The sequence below is a fragment of the Ascaphus truei genome, chromosome 9, assembly GCF_040206685.1.
Source record: "Ascaphus truei isolate aAscTru1 chromosome 9, aAscTru1.hap1, whole genome shotgun sequence".
NCBI classification, from domain to species: domain Eukaryota; kingdom Metazoa; phylum Chordata; class Amphibia; order Anura; family Ascaphidae; genus Ascaphus; species Ascaphus truei.
The window spans coordinates 48959011-48981778 of NC_134491.1; the positions used below are offsets into that span (position 1 = coordinate 48959011).

Sequence of the window (22768 nt, forward strand, 5' to 3'; positions counted from 1 at the left end):
GCTGTGTGTCTGGCAGGGGCTGATATTGTACAGCACAGAGCTGTGTGCCTGGCAGGGGCTGATATTGCACAGCGCAGAGCTGTGTGTCCGACAGGGGCTGATATTGCACAGCGCAGAGCTGTGTGTCTGGCAGGAGCTGATATTGCAGAGCTGTGTGTGTCTGGCAGGGGCTGATATTGCAGAGCGCAGAGCTGTGTGTGTCTGGCAGGGGCTGATATTGCACAGCGCAGAGCTGTGTGTGTCTTGCAGGGGCTGATATTGCACAGCGCAGAGCTGTGTCTTGCAGGGGCTGATATTGCACAGCGCAGAGCTGTGTGTCTGGCAGGGGCTGATATTGCACAGCTGTGTGTGTCTGGCAGAGGCGGATATTGCAGAGCTGTGTGTGTCTGGCAGGAGCTAATATAGCAGGGCTGTGTGTGTCTGGCAGGGGCTGATATAGCACAGCGCAGAGCTGTGTGTGTCTGGCAGGGGCTGATATTGCACAGCGCAGAGCTGTGTGTGTCTGGCAGGGGCTGATATTGCACAGTGCAGAGCTGTGTGTGTCAGGCAGGGGCTGATATTGCACAGCGCAGAGCTGTGTGTCTCTGGCAGGGGCTGATATTGCACAGCGCAGAGCTGTGTGTGTCTTGCAGTGGCTGATATTGCACAGCGCAGAGCTGTGTGTGTCTAGCAGGGGCTGATATTGCACAGCGCAGAGCTGTGTGTGTCTTGCAGGGGCTGATATTGCACAGCGCAGAGCTGTGTGTGTCTAGCAGGGGCTGATATTGCACAGCGCAGAGCTGTGTCTTGCAGGGGCTGATATTGCACAGCGCAGAGCTGTGTGTCTGGCAGGGGCTGATATTGCACAGCGCAGAGCTGTGTGTGTCTTGCAGGGGCTGATATTGCACAGCGCAGAGCTGTGTGTGTCTAGCAGGGGCTGATATTGCACAGCGCAGAGCTGTGTCTTGCAGGGGCTGATATTGCACAGCGCAGAGCTGTGTGTCTGGCAGGGGCTGATATTGCAGAGCTGTGTGTGTCTGGCAGGGGCTGATATTGCAGAGCTGTGTGTGTCTGGCAGGGGCTGATATTGCAGAGCTGTGTGTGTCTGGCAGGGGCTAATATAGCAGGGCTGTGTGTGTCTGGCAGGGGCTGATATAGCACAGCGCAGAGCTGTGTGTGTCTGGCAGGGGCTGATATTGCACAGCGCAGAGCTGTGTGTGTCTGGCAGGGGCTGATATTGCACAGCGCAGAGCTGTGTGTGTCTGGCAGGGGCTGATATTGCACAGGCAGAGCTGTGTGTGTCTAGCAGGGGCTGATATTGCACAGCGCAGAGCTGTGTGTGTCTAGCAGGGGCTGATATTGCACAGCGCAGAGCTGTGTGTGTCTTGCAGTGGCTGATATTGCACAGCGCAGAGCTGTGTGTGTCTAGCAGGGGCTGATATTGCACAGCGCAGAGCTGTGTGTGTCTCTAGCAGGGGCTGATATTGCACAGTGCAGAGCTGTGTGTGTCTGGCAGGGGCTGATATTGCACAGCGCAGAGCTGTGTGTCTGGCAGGGGCTGATATTGCACAGTGCAGAGCTGTGTGTGTCTCTAGCAGGGACTGATATTGCACAGAGCAGAGCTGTGTGTCTGGCAGGGGCTGATATTGCACAGTGCAGAGCTGTGTGTGTCTGGCAGGGGCTGATATTGCACAGCGCAGAGCTGTGTGTGTCTGGCAGGGGCTGATATTGCACAGCGCAGAGCTGTGTGTGTCTTGCAGGGGCTGATATTGCACAGCGCAGAGCTGTGTGTGTCTAGCAGGGGCTGATATTGCACAGCGCAGAGCTGTGTGTGTCTGGCAGGGGCTGATATTGCACAGCGCAGAGCTGTGTGTCTTGCAGGGGCTGATATTGCCCTGTGCAGAGCTGTGTGTGTGGCAGGGGCTGATATTGCACAGTGCAGAGCTGTGTGTGTCTCTAGCAGGGACTGATATTGCACAGAGCAGAGCTGTGTGTCTGGCAGGGGCTGATATTGCACAGTGCAGAGCTGTGTGTGTCTGGCAGGGGCTGATATTGCACAGCGCAGAGCTGTGTGTGTCTGGCAGGGGCTGATATTGCACAGCGCAGAGCTGTGTGTGTCTTGCAGGGGCTGATATTGCACAGCGCAGAGCTGTGTGTCTAGCAGGGGCTGATATTGCACAGCGCAGAGCTGTGTGTGTCTTGCAGTGGCTGATATTGCACAGCGCAGAGCTGTGTGTGTCTGGCAGGGGCTGATATTGTACAGCGCAGAGCTGTGTGTCTTGCAGGGGCTGATATTGCACTGTGCAGAGCTGTGTCTCTAGCAGGGGCTGATATTGCACAGCGCAGAGCTGTGTGTGTCTGGCAGGGGCTGATATTGCACAGCGCAGAGCTGCGTGTGTCTGGCAGGGGCTGATATTGCACAGCGCAGAGCTGCGTGTGTCTGGCAGGGGCTGATATTGCACAGCGCAGAGCTGTGTGTGTCTGGCAGGGGCTGATATTGCACAGCGCAGAGCTGCGTGTGTCTGGCAGGGGCTGATACTGCACAGCTCAGAGCTGTGTGTGTCTGGCAGGGGCTGATATTGCACAGCGCAGAGCTGTGTCTCTCTGGCAGGGGCTGATATTGCACAGCGCAGAGCTGTGTGTGTCTGGCAGGGGCTGATATTGCACAGCGCAGAGCTGTGTGTGTCTTGCAGGGGCTGATATTGCACAGCGCAGAGCTGCGTGTCTGGCAGGGGCTGATATTGCACAGCGCAGAGCTGCGTGTGTCTGGCAGGGGCTGATATTGCACAGCGCAGAGCTGTGTGTCTCTGGCAGGGGCTGATATTGCACAGCGCAGAGCTGCGTGTCTGGCAGGGGCTGATATTGCACAGCGCAGAGCTGCGTGTGTCTGGCAGGGGCTGATATTGCACAGCGCAGAGCTGTGTGTCTCTGGCAGGGGCTGATATTGCACAGCGCAGAGCTGTGTGTCTCTGGCAGGGGCTGATATTGCACAGTGCAGAGCTGTGTCTATGGTAGGGGCTGATATTGCACAGTGCAGAGCTGGGTGTGTCTGGCAGGGGCTGATATTGCACAGTGCAGAGCTGTTTCTGGCAGGGGCTGATATTGCACAGCGCAGAGCTGTGTGTCTCTGGCAGGGGCTGATATTGCACAGTGCAGAGCTGGGTGTGTCTGGCAGGGGCTGATATTGCACAGCGCAGAGCTGTGTCTCTCTTGCAGGGGCTGATATTGCACAGCGCAGAGCTGTGTGTGTCTGGCAGGGGCTGATATTGCACAGCGCAGAGCTGTGTCTCTCTTGCAGGGGCTGATATTGCACAGCGCAGAGCTGTGTGTCTCTGGCAGGGGCTGATATTGCACAGTGCAGAGCTGTTTCTGGCAGGGGCTGATATTGCACAGCGCAGAGCTGGGTGTGTCTGGCAGGGGCTGATATTGCACAGCGCAGAGCTGTTTCTGGCAGGGTATCCTCTGGCACAGATGGGGTTAATCAGTGTTATTCATACCGCCAAATACAGAACAGACTATACATCCCATCTCTATACTAAAACCACATGGCACAAGTATAGCAGGTCACCATCACGCCCAGTGTGCCACACTGTCCCCTCCCCCGAGAAACACGCGGATAATCCGTATCTTCATTTCTCCCACAAGTCTGCGTTACCCTTTTCTTGCCGGGCTCCGATTCCCGGGAGTCGTAATCATCTGGAAGCTGCAGATAATCCTCCATGCGGCTGCCCATGGATTCCCAGTCTCGCTTCCTTTTGCTTCCCTTTAACCCATCCAGTTTATCTGAGGAGACACAAAGGCACCGCAGCCGGTTACAAGGGGGGCGCAGTACAGAGCTTCCCCATCACCAATACAACCCCTTCCAAGGGCAACGGTCACACTGTGCTGGTCTTCAACATCCAGTCCTCGGAGAGAATACCGTGTCACATACTCTGCAACTGCTTTAATGCGACACATACACCCCCCCCCCCCCCCCGGAGCAGAGGTGCGTGTGAACAGCAGCGACACGCTACTCACTACAGCTTTTAAATATTACACACTCAGCCTATGATGCTAAACATGCAGCTAGCTGCTAATTAAGGTCTCTCTTGAACTCGTGCAATAAAACATTACATCATCCAGGGGATTGCCAGAACGGGTAACCGAGGCGCACCCTCAAAATAGCGTGATATAATCCCTTAAATAGGATAGGGCTCAAATAAGGATAATAAATAATACGAGATAAGACAAATGATACTGGTCCTGATACTACTTAATCGGAAGGATCGCCCCCTGATCCTTGGTAAGAGTTGCAAGTGTAGTTTTAATGAGCGCATAAAAAATAAAAAAAGAGAGAAAAAAAACAGAGAGTAACGTACAGTGTATACAAGCGACTACTTGCAATGTGTTGGGAAGTATGGAATACTAGGATGCTATGTGTACTTACACGGGCATGTGAGAGTAACGTAGTGTATACAAGTGACTACTTGCAATGTGTTGGGAAGTATGGAATACTAGGATGCTATGTGTACTTACACGGGCATGTGAGAGTAACGTAGTGTATACAAGTGACTTACTTGCAATGTGTTGGGAAGTAGGGAATACTAGGATACTATATGTACTCACACGGGCATGTGAGTAAAATCCCTCAGCGTTGTCTTTAAACACAGGTTCTTTCAGTCACTGGATGTTGTCATCTGCTGGGATGTGCCCGGTGTAGTATAGCCATAAACAGAAGAGGCACAAATAGCCCAAAATCAGCAATGTGATGCTGGTAATACCAGGGACGGTGGGATAAATATATATTTAATAATGTACTCACACGGGCGTGTGCGAGTAGAAATCACTCAGCGTTGTCTTTTGTGCAAAGCCTGATACTTCTTGCTGTCATATGATGTCTCTAAGCACACGGGCATGTGTGGGTGAAAACCACACCGGCAGTTATGACATAGGCTTCCCTCTGGTGGTGTGTCCGCGTCTTCAGCCCAATGACTTGCGGTGCATAAAAATAATAAAGGTGGTCTCTGTAGTCGAGCGAACAGTCCCGGTCGGAATGAGTCCCTCTTTCCGCGTCCGGATAGCAGGGCTGGGTCCCGGATTGTGGCACGAACTACGGACACTGTCAAGGATCACAATGGCTGCACGCTGTACCAGGAACAACGTGCCACCATCCGGGACCCAGCCCTGCTATCCGGACGCGGAAAGAGGGACTCGCTGCGACCGGGACTGTTCGTTCGACTACAGAGACCACCTTTATTATTTTTATGCACTGCCAGTCATTGGGCTGAAGACGCGGACACACCAACAGAGGGAAGCCTATGTCAAGAACTGCCGGTGTGGTTTTCACCCACACATGCCCGTCTGCTTAGAGACATCATATGACAGCAAGAAGTATCAGGCTTTGCACAAAAGACAACGCTGAGTGATTTCTACTCGCACACGCCCGTGTGAGTACATTATTAAATATATATTTATCCCACCATCATCACATTGCTGATTTTGGGCTATTTGTGCCTCTTCTGTTTATGGCTATACTACACCGGGCACATCCCAGCAGATGACAACATCCAGTGACTGAAAGAACCTGTGTTTAAAGACAACGCTGAGGGATTTTAAAGACAACGCTGAGGGATTTTACTCACATGCCCGTGTGAGTACACATAGTATCCTAGTATTCCCAACAAATTGCAAGTAGTCGCTTGTATACACTGTATGTTACTCTTTTTTTGTATGCGCTCATCAAAACTACACTTGCATCATCCATGGGATAATTGCTATTCTAACACCAAAGGAACCATTCCCTGCTTTCATAGCGCTGCAAGTAAATGCCATAATCAGGAAAACTATCCCAGGAGAATTCCCTTAGTGCAGACGCAGAAAGGACAATGAGATCGTTCTTTCCTCCTGCTGTGTGAGCGCTAACGGTCTCAGGTCTCCATATGATGTATACTGCACGGCAGCTTGTTACTCAAACTAAGAGCTTGCAATTCCCAAACAAAGCAAAGCTCCGACACATCAAATGGGTTCTCTCTGTCTCCTAACGTCTCCAGCAGCCTCCGTAATGTACATGCAGCATGAAAAGAGTTTCACATCGGAGGACAAAACGGTTTGTATACATAATATATTTATACGGCCTGGTGTTTGCAATCATTTGGGCGAGTCATTGTCAGATCGATCATTACCTTTATATACTTATTTTACACGGCGATAATAGAAATGGTTTTGAAATATTTCGATACACGTTTGTTTTCTTTTGAATTCTCCTAATATTTTAATTAAACTGGTATTTATCTCAAGTGATGTTTTTAAGCTACTTCAGGGTTCGGTTTCATGCGTTTTAGCCTTACAGTTATTCCAATGGGTGAGTTGTTATATGGAAATTTTAAATCACACGTGTAAAGAAAATGAACGTGATATAGATATAGATGTGCAAATTGAATATTTTCATCTGATCATTTGAGATCTGCAGTTTAAGTCCTTCCTTAGCCGTCGTAACAATACAAAGCAGATATAATATGTATAATATGTAAACTTTCACACTATAAGAACACACAAGTGTCCAAACACAGCCACAAAATAATCACAAGAAAGGACGACAAGTGAACCCTACGTATATCCCTCTTATGTACAGAAATAAAGCATTGGATGCAGGAATAATGCTGTGGCTTTAAATGCACGTCCTCCTCACTATCAGGTGTTACATTATAATCACGTCCTGCTCACTATCAGGTGTTACATTATAAATCAGGTGTTACATTATAAACTTTCACACTATAAGAACACACAAGTGTCCAAACACAGCCGCAGGGCAGGTGCAATTGTGCATTACTATACAAACATTAAGGAATACTACATGACCTGTTTCACTGCTACAAGAGGAAAAGAACAATACGTGTATATGCTGCCAGGAGCAGACAACACTGCGTCCATATTGTTTTTGCACAAAGCTCCAAGAAGCATCTGAACACAGAGTGATTGTAGATACCACAGTCTGGAATACAGAGTGATTGTATATACCACAGTCTGGAATACAGAGTGATTGTATATACCACAATCTGGAATAGAGTGATTGTATATACCACAGTCTGGAATACAGAGTGATTGTAGATACCACAGTCTGGAATACAGAGTGATTGTAGATACCACAGTCTGGAATACAGAGTGATTGTATATACCACAGTCTGGAATACAGAGTGATTGTATATACCACAGTCTGGAATACAGAGTGATTGTATATACCACAGTCTGGAATACAGAGTGATTGTATATACCACAGTCTGGAATACAGAGTGATTGTATATACCAGAGTCTGGAATACACAGTGATTGTATATACCAGAGTCTGGAACACAGAGTGATTGTATATACCAGAGTCTGGAACACAGAGTGATTGTATATACCAAAGTTTGATATACAGAGGGTTGGTAGATACCACAGTCTTGGACATGTGATGAGCCAGATTAAAAACATCATCCAGAAATGCTTTTGCATGGAGACTGCGCTCTCATTACACTGTGAATCAGATATTGCATAATGCAGCACAAATAATGACTTACACGGCCACACAAGCTAAAAACCCATGAAGGCTGAGGAGTTACAGACCCAGCCACGTCATTGTAAGATCGCACCAAAAAGGTTCCCTTCCTTGCCAGTGTCACACCCACACATCGCTAGTGAGATCCCCTTCCCTGCCAGTGTCACACCCACACATCGCTAGTGAGATCCCCTTCCCTGCCAGTGTCACACCCACACATCGCTAGTGAGATCCCCTTCCCTGCCAGTGTCACACCCACACATCGCTAGTGAGATCCCCTTCCCTGCCAGTGTCACACCCACACATCGCTAGTGAGATCCCCTTCCCTGCCAGTGTCACACCCACATCGCTAGTGAGATCCCCTTCCCTGCCAGTGTCACACCCACATCGCTAGTGAGATCCCCTTCCCTGCCAGTGTCACACCCACACATCGCTAGTGAGATCCCCTTCCCTGCCAGTGTCACACCCACACATCGCTAGTGAGATCCCCTTCCATGCCAGCGTGTTACACCCACACATCGCTAGTGAGATCCCCTTCCTTGCCAGCCTGTTACACCCACACATCACTAGTGAGATCCCCTTCCCTGCCAGTGTCACACCCACACATCGCTAGTGAGATCCAGTTCCCTGCCAGCGTGTCACACCCACACATCGCTAGTGAGATCCCCTTCCCTGCCAGCGTGTCACACCCACACATCGCTAGTGAGATCCCCTTCCCTGCAGGCGTGTTACACCCACACATCGCTAGTGATGCATTGAGACAAACTATTTATATCATAACGTTTTGCGCTTTAAATAAAAATACTGGCAGTGCACCAAATAATTCTGAATTTAGAGGCATATTTATTAGTAACTACATGCACATCTGTATATTGTAGTTGTGACATTTGATGTAATTATTGCATTTGTTCTTACCAGTAGACAGTGGTGTATTTAAAGTTCTATTTAGAGTATGTATGTATGTGGTTATATATGTATGTATGTATGTATGTATGTATATATGTGGTATGTATGTATGTATGTGGTATGTATGTATGTGGTTATGTATGTATGTGGTATGTATGTGGTATGTATGTATGTGGTTATGTATGTATGTATGTATGTGGTATGTATGTATGTGGTATGTATGTATGTGGTATGTATGTATGTGGTATGTATGTATGTATGTGGTATGTATGTGGTATGTTGGTATGCGGATTGGTAGGTATGTGTATGGGTAGGTATGTATCCGAGTATGTAGGTGGGTATGTATGTGAGTATGTTGGTAGGTATGTATGTTGGTATGCGAGTAGGTATGTGGTATGTATGAATGTTGGTATGCGGGTAGGTAGGTATGTATGTGGGTTGGTAGGTATGTATATGGGTTGGTAGGTATGTATATGGGTAGGTATGTATGCAGGTATGTATGTGAGTATGTATGTATGTGGGTAGGTATGTATGCGTGTATGTATGTGAGTATGTTGGTATGTGGGTTGGTAGGTATGTATATGGGTAGGTATGTATGTGAGTATGTAGGTGGGTATGTATGTATGTGGATAGGTATGTATGCGTGTATGTAGGTATGTATGTGAGTATGTTGGTATGCGGGTAGGTATGTTGGAATGCGGGTAGGTATGTATGTAGGTATGTTGGTATGCGGATAGGTATGTAGGTATGTTGGTATGCGGTAGGTATATTGGAATGCGGGTAGGTATGTATGTAGGTATGTTGGTATGCGGGTAGGTATGTATGTAGGTATGTTGGTATGCAGGTAGGTATGTTTGTATGCGGGTAGGTATGTGGTACGTATGTATGTTGGTATGCGGGTAGGTATGCGGTTTTGTATGTATGTGGGTTGGTAGGTATGTATATGGGTAGGTATGTATGCAGGTATGTAGGTATGTATGTATGTATGTGGGTAGGTATGTATGTGTGTATGTAGGTATGTAAGTGAGTATGTTGGTATGCGGGTAGGTATGCGGGTAGATATGTGTGTAGGTATGTTGGTAGATATGTATGTGGGTAGGTATGTTGGAATGCGGGTAGATATGTATGTAGGTATGCGGGTAGGTATGTATGTAGGTTGGTATGCGGGTATGTATGTTGGTAGATATGTATGTGGGTAGGTAGGTATGTAGATATGTGAGTATATAGGTGGGTATGTGGGCAAGGAAGGGTTGGCCAATAACAAAACATTTCTCACAATATATTAAGATTATCACAAAAACAATATATAAAGATAAAATCTGTTCAACTGGAATAAAAACATTGACGGATTTCACAGTTTTAACTAATTAAAAATTAAAACATTTTTCATACTACGCCCCTAACCCAGAAGCTGCCGATCGGACCACATTCAAGTGGCGTGCACGGCTTTTATTTAGTTCTCAGATTTATTACAAATGTAATGTATTTTAAATCTAATGTCTCAAACTGCATGTTATCAGCTTCCCATAAAACATTGCGGATCCCGCTGCCGCCACAGCCTGACCGGAAGACTGCAATAATATTTAATTATCGGTTTCTGGTCATTTTGTACCATTACAATATTACAAGCACGTCCGGTTTCCTGCCCAACTCTAGTCCCATCTATACACGCTGAATGCACAGCCAGAAAATGAGGCGCGGCAGGTTCTCGTGGCCCATTATTCTGCAAACCATGAGGTTATTTGGGGTCACGGCCCAGCCACGTGAGGTCTAATAACGCCAAACATGAGAATGCACACCCTGTGATAACACTTCCCCGAGCTGGAAACCCAGTGACTTCTGTGTGTTATCAGATATAAAAATATCACAAGCAAAGGAGGACCCCAGGTGTATATATAATATATATCCCTCTAATGCACTGAATACAGGTATCATTCTGTCAGCATATCATGTACAACCTGCTCACAATCGGTAGGTGTCACATTATAATCCACGTTCTGCTCACTATCGGCAGGTATCACATTATAATCCACATTCTGCTCACTATCGGTAGATGTCACATTATAATGCATGTCCTGTTCACTATCATAATGTGTCATATGATACTGGCTTTAGCGAACTTTTAATTGCACTATTCACAAAAGCATATGCTTTACTTAACCCCTTCAGGGCTTTCTCACTAGTCCACGGGACAATTACATATATTCAGTGTAGGTACCTGCAAATGTGGTCATGCTGTGACGTGGCTGCAGACTGGTCATGCTGTGACGTGGCTGCAGACTGGTCATGCCGTGACGTGGCTGCAGGTTTAAAACACTTTGGCCAAAGGGTTTAACTAAATAACCCTTACTCATGAGATCACTATTATATTTTAGCCTAACTGGTAGGAGCGCAGGAATCGTTCTGCGTGTTTTTCTATATGTAAGGCCCATCTTATTACCAGCAGCACACTTCTATAGGGAGGAGCGTGGTAATATGTAGTCTTTCACTATAGGTAGATGTCACATTATAAAGCATGTCCTGTTCACTATCATAATGTGTCATATTAAAATGCATTGTACTGCTCACTATCAGCAGGCGTCACATTATAATGCACGTTCTGCTCACTATCGGTGGGTGTCACATTGTAATTCACATTCCTGTTCACCATCAGTAGGTGTAATACTATAATGCACGCCCTGCTCACCATCGGCAGTTATGATGCAGCATGAAAAACAGAGTACAATGGTTTGTATACATAATATATTTATACGGCCTGGTATTTGCAATCATTTGGGTGAGTCATTGTCAGATCGATCATTACCTTTATATACTTATTTTACACAGCGATAATAGAAATGGTTTTGAAATATTTCGATACACGTTTGTTTTCTTTTGAATTTTCCTAATATTTTAATTAAACTGGTATTTATCTCAAGTGATGTTTTTAAGCTACTTCAGGGTTCGGTTTCATGCGTTTCAGCCTTACAGTTATTCCAACGGGTGAGTTGTTATATGGAAATTATAGATCACACGTGTAAAGAAAATGAACGTGATATAGATATAGATGTGCAAATGGAATATTTTCATCTGATCATTTGAGATCTGGAGTTTAAGTTCTTCCATGGCCGTCGTAACAATACAAAGCAGAGATAATATGTATAATATGTAAACTTTCTCACTATAAGAACACACAAGTGTCCAAACACAGCCACAAAATAATCACAAGGACAACAAGTGAACCCCACATATATCCCTCTTATGTACAGAAATAAAGCATTGGATGCAGGAATAATTCTGTCGCTTTATAATACACGTCCTGCTCACTACTCCTTAAGGCCTCGGGCCTGGTGCCTCGGGCCGCGCTGATCAGTGCTCCTGCTCTGCCTCGCCTGCTCAAAATGGTGCTTTTTTGTGTCCTGGCAGGCGAGGCAATGAACACGCTCTGGGGGCGGGGCGGAGGCGTGTCAGGAGGCGGAGTGGGAGGCGGGGCTAGTCCCTCGCTCCCATTGGATGTGAGCGGTCACGTGACCGCTCCTCCGCTTCCCCGAGCGGCAAATTTTAAACTTGCCTGTCTCTGCAAATTTTCTCAGCCTCCGCACGCATGCGGAAGCGGCTGCGGAAGCTGCGCTGATAACAGATGCAGGGGGTAAGTGCATCTGCTCAGCGCGGCTCAGCAATGGTCATCCCACTATGTCCCAGGTCTAAGTCAGGAGGTTATGAGGCCCAAATAACGGGGAGATATATATAGGATAAAGGTTAGCATGCAAAGCATATTTCTGCATAAATAAGGTTTTTTATACAAGTCAATATATTGTTTTCTTTAATCTGTCAAGCCAGCCCCCTTAAGGGGCGTATTACTCATTTGAAATGTATCAAAGTGTCATGTCAAGCAATATGTTTTCAGAGGAATAAGTTCATTTTGAATTCTCTCATTTGTACCTTGGTGCAATAAACTCACGGTGATACTTTGAACCCTTAACTTATTGATATTATTTCTACGCTTTCACAGTTATATGGAAATTATAGATCACACGTGTAAAGAAAATGAACGTGATATAGATATAGATGTGCAAATGGAATATTTGCATCTGATCATTTGAGATCTGCAGTTTAAGTTCTTCCATGGCTGTCATAATACAAAGCAGATATAATATGTAGAATATGTAAACTTTCTCACTATAAGAACATCCATGAACACAAGTGTCCAAACACAGCCACAAAATAATCACAAGCAAGGACGACAAGTGAACCCCACATATATCCCTCTTATGTACAGAAATAAAGCATTGGATGCAGGAATAATTCTGTCGCTTTATAATGCACGTCCTGCTCACTATTAGGTGTTACATTATAATGCACGTCCTGCTCACTATCAGATGTCACATTATAACGCACGTCCTGCTCACTATCAGAAGATGTCACATTGTAAATCACTTCCTGCTCACTATCGGTAGGTAGCACATTATCAATCACGTCCTGCTCACCATCAGGTGTCACATTTTAATACACGTTCTTGCTCACCATCGGGTGTCACATTATAAATCACGTCCTGCTCACTATCAGGTGTCACATTTTAATGCACGTTCTTGCTCACTATTGACAAAGTTGAGACATTAGGGCAGCGGTGCGCAAAGTGGGGGGCGCGACCCCCAGGGGGGGCGGGAGATTGTGCTGGGGGGGCGCGGGCAGTTGCAGAGGCCCCGCGCTCTTCCCCCAGGCATTTAAATTAAATGCCGAGGGATCGCGTGAGGCCCCTGCAACTGTTTACTTACCGGGATTCAGCCGTCTGTGTTGCGTCGCCATGGCAACGCGGCGTCAATAGACGCCGCGGCACCATGTGACTTGACGCTGCGTGGGCGTGTGACGTCATCTGACGCGAACGAAGGTAGGCAGGGGGGCGCGAGAGACGGGGGCAGAGTGACAGGGGGGCGCAGCACAAAAAGTTTGCGCTCCCCTGCATTAGGGGGTCTGGCATAACATAACAGCATTTAGGATGAAGCCATTTTGTTTCAATATTTCAATCCGCCATCTTGTCTTGTCTCTGTGAGTCTTAATTTCTGTGTTTCATTTCTATATAAACAAACGTGTGAAGCAGAGAATGGAATGTTTTCGCTCTTAGCTGAATTTATTGATCTTTCCTCATCCAATCAGCTTCAAATTGAAAGTGTAAACAGACTAGAAGTCGTGAGAACCCGTGATATAAGCTCAGATTCTTACAGAGAAACTGATTCTCATACAATATGCCAGGTGGCAGAATAGGCACATCCCATTTAAACCCATAATGGTTTTTAGCTGACAGACAGTTATCCAGTATTGTTATGTATTACAAAATAACATCAGCTTTAGTATTGTTATGTATTACAAAATAACATCAGCTTTAGTATTGTTATGTATTACAAAATTAGGTAATATTAGTGACGTGCAAGCCCCCCATACAGGGGTGGAGCGTTAGGTTTTAGGGTATAACTACATGGCATAACGTGTTATCTGTTAGAGAGCTTTTTTTCAAAAGCTGTCTCTGTTGTGCACTTGACTTGAATAAATTCACGTGTTATTCTGTTTCAAAATAACCTCTGACTGTGTTTTTTATTTACACTTTTCTCACTATCAATGAGTCACATTATAATGCGCGGCTGGCTCACTATCGGTAGGTGTCATGAATGTGTGAACGGCAGCGGCTTGTTACTCATTGTTGCTTTGCACATTACACACTCAGACTATGATGCTAAACACGCAGCTAGCTGCTAATTAAGGTCTCTCTTGAACTCGTGCAATAAAACATTACATCATCCATGGGATAATTGCTATTCTAACACCAAAAGGAACCATTCCCTGCTTTCATAGCGCTGGCAAGTAAATGCCATAATCAGGAAAACTATCCCAGGAGAATTCCCTTAGTTCAGACGCAGAAAGGACAACGAGATCGTTCTTTCCTCCTGCTGTGTGAGCGCTAACGGTCTGAGGTCTCCATATGATGTATACTGCGCGGCAGCCTGTTACTCAAACTAAGAGCTTGCAATCCCCAAACAAAGCAAAGCTCCGACACATCAAATGGGTTCTCTCTGTATCCTAACGTCTCCAGCAGCCTCCGTAATGTACATGCAGCATGAAAAGAGTTTCACATCGGAGGACAAAACGATTTGTATACATAATATATTTATACGGCCTGGTGTTTGCAATCATTTGGGCGAGTCATTGTCAGATCGATCATTACCTTTATATACTTATTTTACACAGCGATAATAGAAATGGTTTTGAAATATTTCGATACACGTTTGTTTTCTTTTGAATTTTCCCTAATACAGGTTGTCCTCGTTATCCAACGTTTCACTTTACAACGAATGGCATATCCAACACTTTACTTCTTTAACCCTAAGGGCCGTTTTTCGGCGCCTGAATGCGTTATCCAACGCTCACCGGCACTGATTAACATGGGACTCACTTTATACTGGTTTCACTATCCAACGCTACTTCCAGACCGGATTCCGGTGGATAACCGAGGACTGCCTGTATTGTAATTAAACTGGTATTTATTTCAAGTGATGTTTTTAAGCTATTTTAGGGTTCGGTTTGATGCGTTTCAGCCTTACAGTTATTCCAATGGGTGAGTTGTTATATGGAAATTATAGATCACACGTGTAAAGAAAATGAACGTGATATAGATATAGATGTGCAAATGGAATATTTTCATCTGATCATTTGCAGTTTAAGTCCTTCCTTAGCCGTCGTAACAATACAAAGCAGATATAATATGTATAACAATATGTAAACTTTCTCACTATCAGAACACACAAGTGTCCAAACACAGCCACAAAATAATCACAAGAAAGGACGACAAGTGAACCCCACATATATCCCTCTTATGTACAGAAATAAAGCATTAGATGCAGGAATAATTCTGTCGCTTTAAATGCACGTCCTCCTCACTATCAGGTGTTACATTATAATCACGTCCTGCTCACTATCAGGTGTTACATTATAATCACGTCCTCCTCACTATCAGGTGTTACATTATAATCACGTCCTGCTCACTATCAGGTGTTACATTATAATCACGTCCTGCTCACTATCAGGTGTTACATTATAATCACGTCCTGCTCACTATCAGGTGTTACATTATAAATCCTGCCCTGCTCACTATCAGATGTCACATTATAAATCACGTCCTGCTCACTATCAGAAGGTGTCACATTGTAATGCACGTCCTGCTCACAATCAGTAGTGTCACATTATAATGCATGGTCCTGCTCACCATCAGGTGTCACATTATAGATCACATCCTGCTCACTATCAGAAAGTGTCACATTATAAATCATGTCCTGCTCACTATCGGTAGGTAGCACATTATAATGCACGTCCTGCTCACTATCAGAAGATGTCACATTATAAATCCCGTCCTGCTCACTATCAGAAGATGTCACATTGTAAATCACGTCCTGCTCACTATCAGTAGGTGGCACATTATAATGCACGTCCTGCTCATTAACAGTAGCTGGCCCATTATAATGCACGTCCTGCTCACTATCAGTAGGTGGCACATTATATTGCATTTAGCTAAACAGAATTAGGGGAGCTCAGACCTTCCCCTATAACTAAGTGCATCAGTAACACTATATCACTTTCAGTAACGTTATGCTGCTAGGGAAAGGGAATCGGGCACACATTTATGGGAAACAAATACTGAAACACAGCGCTCCTCCCACAGCGACTCGCAATTATAGTGAAATTGTACATTTTGATTACAAATTTTTTATAACAAAATGAGTCATTTAATTGCATCTTTTGATAAAAAAATTAATTCGCCCTTCAACACCCATCAAGGTAAACTCCCTTTATGCAGGTACCTGCACTAAATGTGTATTTAAAATTATAACAAATACCACATCCCAAAGGACCCACCCTACACACACCCTCTATCTTGTTTTATAAAGGCACAAAAAGATTGTGCACGGCTGTCTGAGGAGTTTACACACGGCTTTATTAATATGTAAAATAGGTGAACTCTTAAATCACTATACAATCTATCATTTAATAAACTCACTCAATTCAGTCAAGTTAAAGTATACGTCAGGTCTGCTTACCGCTCAGATCTTCTAGTAAGGTGTATACAGTGTGAATATGTGAATAAGTATTTACATATTGTACTACACACGTCACCAAGCAGCTGCCAGGTGTCACTGTCGTGACAGTTTAGGGACAGACGTTTCTTGCAAGTTGTAATGTGAATTTTCTTGGAGAACAGCAGAAATCCCCCACTCTGTGCATCTTACCCATAAATCAGTGAACAGAAAATAGAAAACAGCATGTTCCGTGTGCTAGTGAACACACGTGTGACATGCAATGTCACCCAACCCAATCAAGCCACTTTCATCTGTTTTTAAACTAACACGCTCTGAAGATGTATCAATCAATATCAGATCAAACAGGACACAGCTTTAAAGCTATTTCTACATGTTTAAAAGGATTATTTAAGGTGTTATTTTAAGCAGCAACACAAAGAAATAAAAGGTAATTAGCTGAAGATACACTGCACCCTAGAAGGGTGTGCGATGTATAAACAGGAGGAGATATTTCTGGCTGGGACAGAAGGGGTCTGCGCTCATTACAAGAGGCGCGCAATTCAGGAGCGCGAAAGCAGCCCAAGTCGGGGGTGGGGGAAGGAAGACGTTATTGGTACATCGGAGTTCAAACCATAAAGCACAAAAAGAAAGTGGTTATCCAAATGTCCGTTCAGATAATGTTCTGTGTCAGCCCCAGCTCCTCTGCATTACAATGTACCACGCAGCTTATCCTCTCAGGGGAACAAGTTACTATGTGTGACGCAGCAAAGCATCGCTGGGCCAGATCACAACCATCACTTCCCTTTGGATCTACGTTTCTAAATGAACACAGAACCCTGTACCAAGTGATACACCGGGGAGGTGGAGAGACCCATACAGGCTGCCGGGCCTATGAAGGCTTGTATGAGGTTCTGGTTACACGCTCTGCTCCCGAGACCACACTGCAGGATTTACAGGAGGGACAGCATTGGATGTAATAAGAGACGGACAATGATTCCCTTTTCAGAACCCTCTGCAGAGTAGAGGAGGTGGCACTTCACACTTGGTGATGGACAGGTTCCTTATGCCCGAGGTCTATTTACACTAGAGAGCTGAAATCTATTAGAACGTAATATTAATTAATATTAACAGTTTTACCTGTTCTATTTAGCGGTTACACATTTGTAAGGCACCCTCCAAGCTGTATGCAGAACCGATGTATAATGTGAGTAATGTATTACCGACCGATTTATACTTCTGATTACAGTAAAACAATGCAACCGTACAGCAGTATGAACCACCAGGCACTGGGGCTGACCGCTGCCCTCCCACAATGAACCGTGGCTTCAAGTTGATACTCACCAAGCTTTGCTTCTGAGGTGTCCATCTCCCATTTGCTTTTCGGAAGGTACCCCTAGATCACAGAGAGAAGCTGGAAGGGTTAGCGAGACACACAAGCATAGCATTTCTGTACTATCACTGCTGATGACATTGCTGTGAATCCCAGGACAGGCTGTGACTTGCACATACTACAAATGAAAGCGCCCCCCCCCCCCCCGTGCGACCGGCACACAGACATGTCCGAATACCAGGAAACGTCACTTCCCACAGTGGCACATGGAACCCGCACGTGTGGCATGTCAGAGGGGCCACGGGGATGTGAGGCCATGGTGGGATAGACCCGGCAGGGAATGGCCCGAGGGGAGGGGGCCACGGGATGGGACACAGGCCACGGGATGGCAGGGAACACACAGATGAGGCAGATGCTGTGTGTTTTGAACAGATTCCTCACATAATTGTACGTTGGGTAATAGGAAAAACGTCAAATGAATGTTGTGGTGAAGCACACAATGATCGCTGTGAAGCTCGGGACACAAACGTAGCAGCGCAAAGATTAGGACGGGTTACACAGAGCTACAATGTAAGCAAACCCTTATCTACTCTGCGCGGCTAACTGTAGCCCCCTAGCCTGTGAGAGCAGCAAGGCTACATAGCTGAGGAATGCAAGTAACTCCTCAGTCACCACTCTACTGCTATCCCTCTCCCCTTCAATCCTAAACACTGCCGGGGGCGGGAGGGGTGGCAGGCTCTCCTACCCGATCACCCTCTTCCTCCTCTGATGGCTCCTTCTTCACTTCTTTCGGTGGCTCTGCACTGGGCTCGGAATCTTCCATTTCAACCTGCAAGAGAAACAGTCGTTGCGAGCAAATCCCTCACTTATCTGGAGCTCAAGCCTTCACCCAAACTGAGCCAGAGACCTCAGAGCGGGTCCAACCGGAGCCACATAGTGCAGGGTTATTGGGGAGCGACTGTTCCCCAAAATGCAGGATATTGGAGACAAACCTATCAGGACAAGGCGAGCGAGGGATAGGCTGTACGCGACACTCACCTCTTCAATGGCTGCATCCTGAAGCAAGGATCGGATATCCAACCGAATCATGTGACGAGGGGCAGATTCCCAGTTATCGGACATCTGGGAAGAAAGGGGGGTGAGCACAGGAGAGCAACTCTGCACCCCTCACCCTGTGACAGGAAGCCCCCCCCATGCACCCCTCACCATGTGACAAGAAGCCCCCCCCCATGCATCCTTCACCCTGTGACAGGAAGCCCCCCATGCATCCTTCACCATGTGACAGGAAGCCCCCCCCATGCACCTCTCACCCTGTGACAGGATGGTCCCCCCATGAATCTCTCGCCCACCTTATTTATGTCCTTCAGCTTACGCCCGTGCACGTTCCGCTTGGCGCACGTCTGGCTGTCTGCGCTCATCTCAGCCAGATACACCTACACACAATGAAAGGAGGGACAGTGAGACCACCGAGAGTAGCACAGGACACAACCTACACTTTCAATGGCCACATGGTTTGGGATCGCTTAGTGACCACGGATGGCCATAACACATGACCATCCGTTCTGTAGCCAAGCACAGGTACCCCTGCCTCAGATCCCCCCAGAGGGTAACTACACACGATACGCGGTGTGTGATACGAGGGAAGTAACTGCTCACTAATATATCTTCTGCCAGTGTGCCCTGAGCGTGACTACGCAGGAACGCCCCTACCCGTGTCCCTAGGGAGTGACTACACAGACTGATGTTCCCATCCATGGCTTGGCTGTAACCGCACAGTGGGATTTCCCCTCGGTGTTACCGCACCTCGAATCCTTTGGTCTTGGCCGCACTCCAGAACTGCTCGAAGTGCCGCACACGGTCATTGATACTGTCGAGGATGATGAAGGGGAAGAATCCGTCATCCAGTGTCTTTTTGAAGGTTTTGAACATGCTGCTCCGGTATGTCTCCTCCATCTCCGGCTCATACTCGTACTCCATCACCTGCTCGGGACGATAAGGCATAGATTTACGTGCAGCCCATTCTCACAACATGAAGCTCCCTCCCTCACACTCCCACCGTGAAGTCCCCGTCGCACACTCCCACCATGCAGCCCCCTCCCCCACCCTCAATCCGTGAAGCTCCCTCCCCCACCCTCACTCCGTGAAGCCCCTCCCCCACCCACACTCACTCCATGAAGCCCCCTCCCTCAAATTCCCTAAACCCCCTTCTCTCTCTCACACTGGCTGACCCAGTAACACACCTTCTTCTTCACTTTCTTGCCAGAATCAGGATCTTTTTCCATCTTCTCCACTTCAGTAATGAAATAATCGTCGAGACTCAGAACTCTGGGAGCCGCCCCCCCACACTCCACTTCCTTATCCTGAGAGGAACATAAGGTAAGGTCACAAAGTCCGGGCGCACACACCCAGCTCAGCGTGCAGGGAGCGCACACACCCAGCTCAGCACGCAGGGAGCGCACAGCCTGGCGCACACACCCGGCTCAGCGTGCAGGGAGCGCACAGCCTGGCGCACACACCCAGCTCAGCACGCAGGGAGCGCACAGCCTGGCGCACACACCCGGCTCAGCGCGCAGGGAGTGCACAGCCTGGCGCACACACCCAGCTCAGCACGCAGGGAGCGCACAGCCTGGCGCACACACCCGGCTCAGCGCGCAGGGAGCGCACAGCCTGGCGCACACATCCAGCTCAGCGCGCAGGGAGCGCACAGCCTGGCGCACACACCCGGCTCAGCGCGCAGGGAGCGCACAGCCTGGCGCACACACCCACTCAGCGCGCAGGGAGCGCACAGCCTGGTGCACACACCCGGCTCAGCGTGCAGGGAGCGCACAGCCTGGCGCACACACCCGGCTCAGCGTGCAGGGAGCGCACAGTCTGGCGCACACACCCAGCTCAGCGCGCAGGGAGCGCACACACCCGGCTCAGCGCGCAGGGAGCGCACAGCCTGGCGCACACAAACAGCTCAGCGCGCAGGGAGCGCACAGCCTGGCGCACTCACCCAGCTCAGCGCGCAGGGAGCGCACAGCCTGGCGCACACACCCAGCTCAGCGCGCAGGGAGCGCACAGCCTGGCGCACACACCCAGCTCAGCGTGCAGGGAGCGCACAAACACACCCAGCTCACCACGCAGGGAGCGCACACACCCAGCTCAGCGCGCAGGGAGCTCACAGCCTGGCACACACACAGCGCGCAGGGAGCTCACAGTCTGGCACACACACAGCGCGCAGGGAGCTCACAGCCTGGCACACACATTCCGAGTCACACGAGGACATCTTAAGAACATTATCTTAAGGCTGTATTACATCCCTTTTTTTCTCCATCCACTTACAATATTTTATGAGCACCATAAAGAGATAGCGCCCGGGTACTTTCTTTGCAAATAGCACACACACAGCAAGCTCACAGCCTGGCACACACACAGCAAGCTCACAGCCTGGCACACACACAGCAAGCTCACATCCTGGCACACACACAGCAAGCTCACAGCCTGGCACACACACAGCAAGCTCACAGCCTGGGACACACACAGCAAGCTCACAGCCTGGGACACACACAGCAAGCTCACAGCCTGGCACACACACAGCAAGCTCACAGCCTGGCACACACACAGCAAGCTCACAGCCTGGCACACACACAGCAAGCTCACAGCCTGGCACACACACAGCAAGCTCACAGCCTGGCACACACACAGCAAGCTCACAGCCTGGCACACACACAGCAAGCTCACAGCCTGGCACACACACAGCAAGCTCACAGCCTGGGACACACACAGCAAGCTCACAGCCTGGCACACACACAGCAAGCTCACAGCCTGGGACACACACAGCAAGCTCACAGCCTGGCACACACACAGCAAGCTCACAGCCTGGGACACACACAGCAAGCTCACAGCCTGGCACACACACAGCAAGCTCACAGCCTGGCACACACACAGCAAGCTCACAGCCTGGCACACACACAGCAAGCGCACAGCCTGGCACACACACAGCAAGCTCACAGCCTGGCACACACACAGCAAGCTCACAGCCTGGCACACACACAGCAAGCTCACAGCCTGGCACACACACAGCAAGCTCACAGCCTGGCACACACACAGCAAGCTCACAGCCTGGCACACACACAGCAAGCTCACAGCCTGGCACACACACAGCAAGCTCACAGCCTGGGACACACACAGCAAGCTCACAGCCTGGCACACACACAGCAAGCTCACAGCCTGGCACACACACAGCAAGCTCACAGCCTGGCACACACACAGCAAGCTCACAGCCTGGCACACACACAGCAAGCTCACAGCCTGGCACACACACAGCAAGCTCACAGCCTGGCACACACACAGCAAGCTCACAGCCTGGCACACACACAGCAAGCTCACAGCCTGGCACACACACAGCAAGCTCACAGCCTGGCACACACACAGCAAGCTCACAGCCTGGCACACACACAGCAAGCTCACAGCCTGGCACACACACAGCAAGCTCACAGCCTGGCACACACACAGCAAGCTCACAGCCTGGCACACACACACAGCAAGCTCACAGACTGTCACACATACAGCGTGCAGGGAGCTCTCAGCCTGGCACATACACAGAGCATAGGGAGCTCACAGCCTGCCACACACACACACAGCAAGCTCACAGCCTGTCTCACACTCAGCTCAGCGAGCTCACAGCCTGGCTCACACCCAGCCTGGTTCATGTTACTTACCCGGATCAGCTTTGCCACATGAGTTTTTCCGCCTCCTGGCAAGCCCCTCATGATGATGACAATCTAAAACACAGCAAAGATGAAGGGTCTGAGTAACGTGCAAGATATATGCTGTTAACTTTCCATTGGCATCAGAGCATGGCATGTATGAGAGCGTCGCACACACACACACACACACACACACACACACGAGAACAGGAAAAGCCAACCGCCTCTGCACCCCATCCCACCCAGAGTATGGGCTGATCTCTCTCCAGAATGAGGCTCACTATGAAGAACCCGCTCCTTTACGACAA

The 22768-nt window shown here is 48.1% G+C and overlaps 1 protein-coding gene across 2 annotated transcripts in view; it reads right to left on the reverse strand.

Moving 5' to 3' along the window:
• YLPM1 (YLP motif containing 1) overlaps positions 1-22768 on the reverse strand; it is a 37105-nt gene that overhangs the window by 1290 nt on the left and 13047 nt on the right. For both annotated transcript variants that reach the window (XM_075614721.1, XM_075614720.1), the window contains 8 exons: positions 22473-22535; positions 20010-20129; positions 19573-19749; positions 19119-19202; positions 18808-18891; positions 18515-18598; positions 17781-17832; positions 3635-3762 (listed from right to left, as the gene is read on the reverse strand). In XM_075614721.1, the coding sequence (XP_075470836.1) occupies positions 3635-3762; positions 17781-17832; positions 18515-18598; positions 18808-18891; positions 19119-19202; positions 19573-19749; positions 20010-20129; positions 22473-22535 (792 nt within the window). The remainder of the gene's footprint in view (positions 1-3634; positions 3763-17780; positions 17833-18514; positions 18599-18807; positions 18892-19118; positions 19203-19572; positions 19750-20009; positions 20130-22472; positions 22536-22768) is intronic.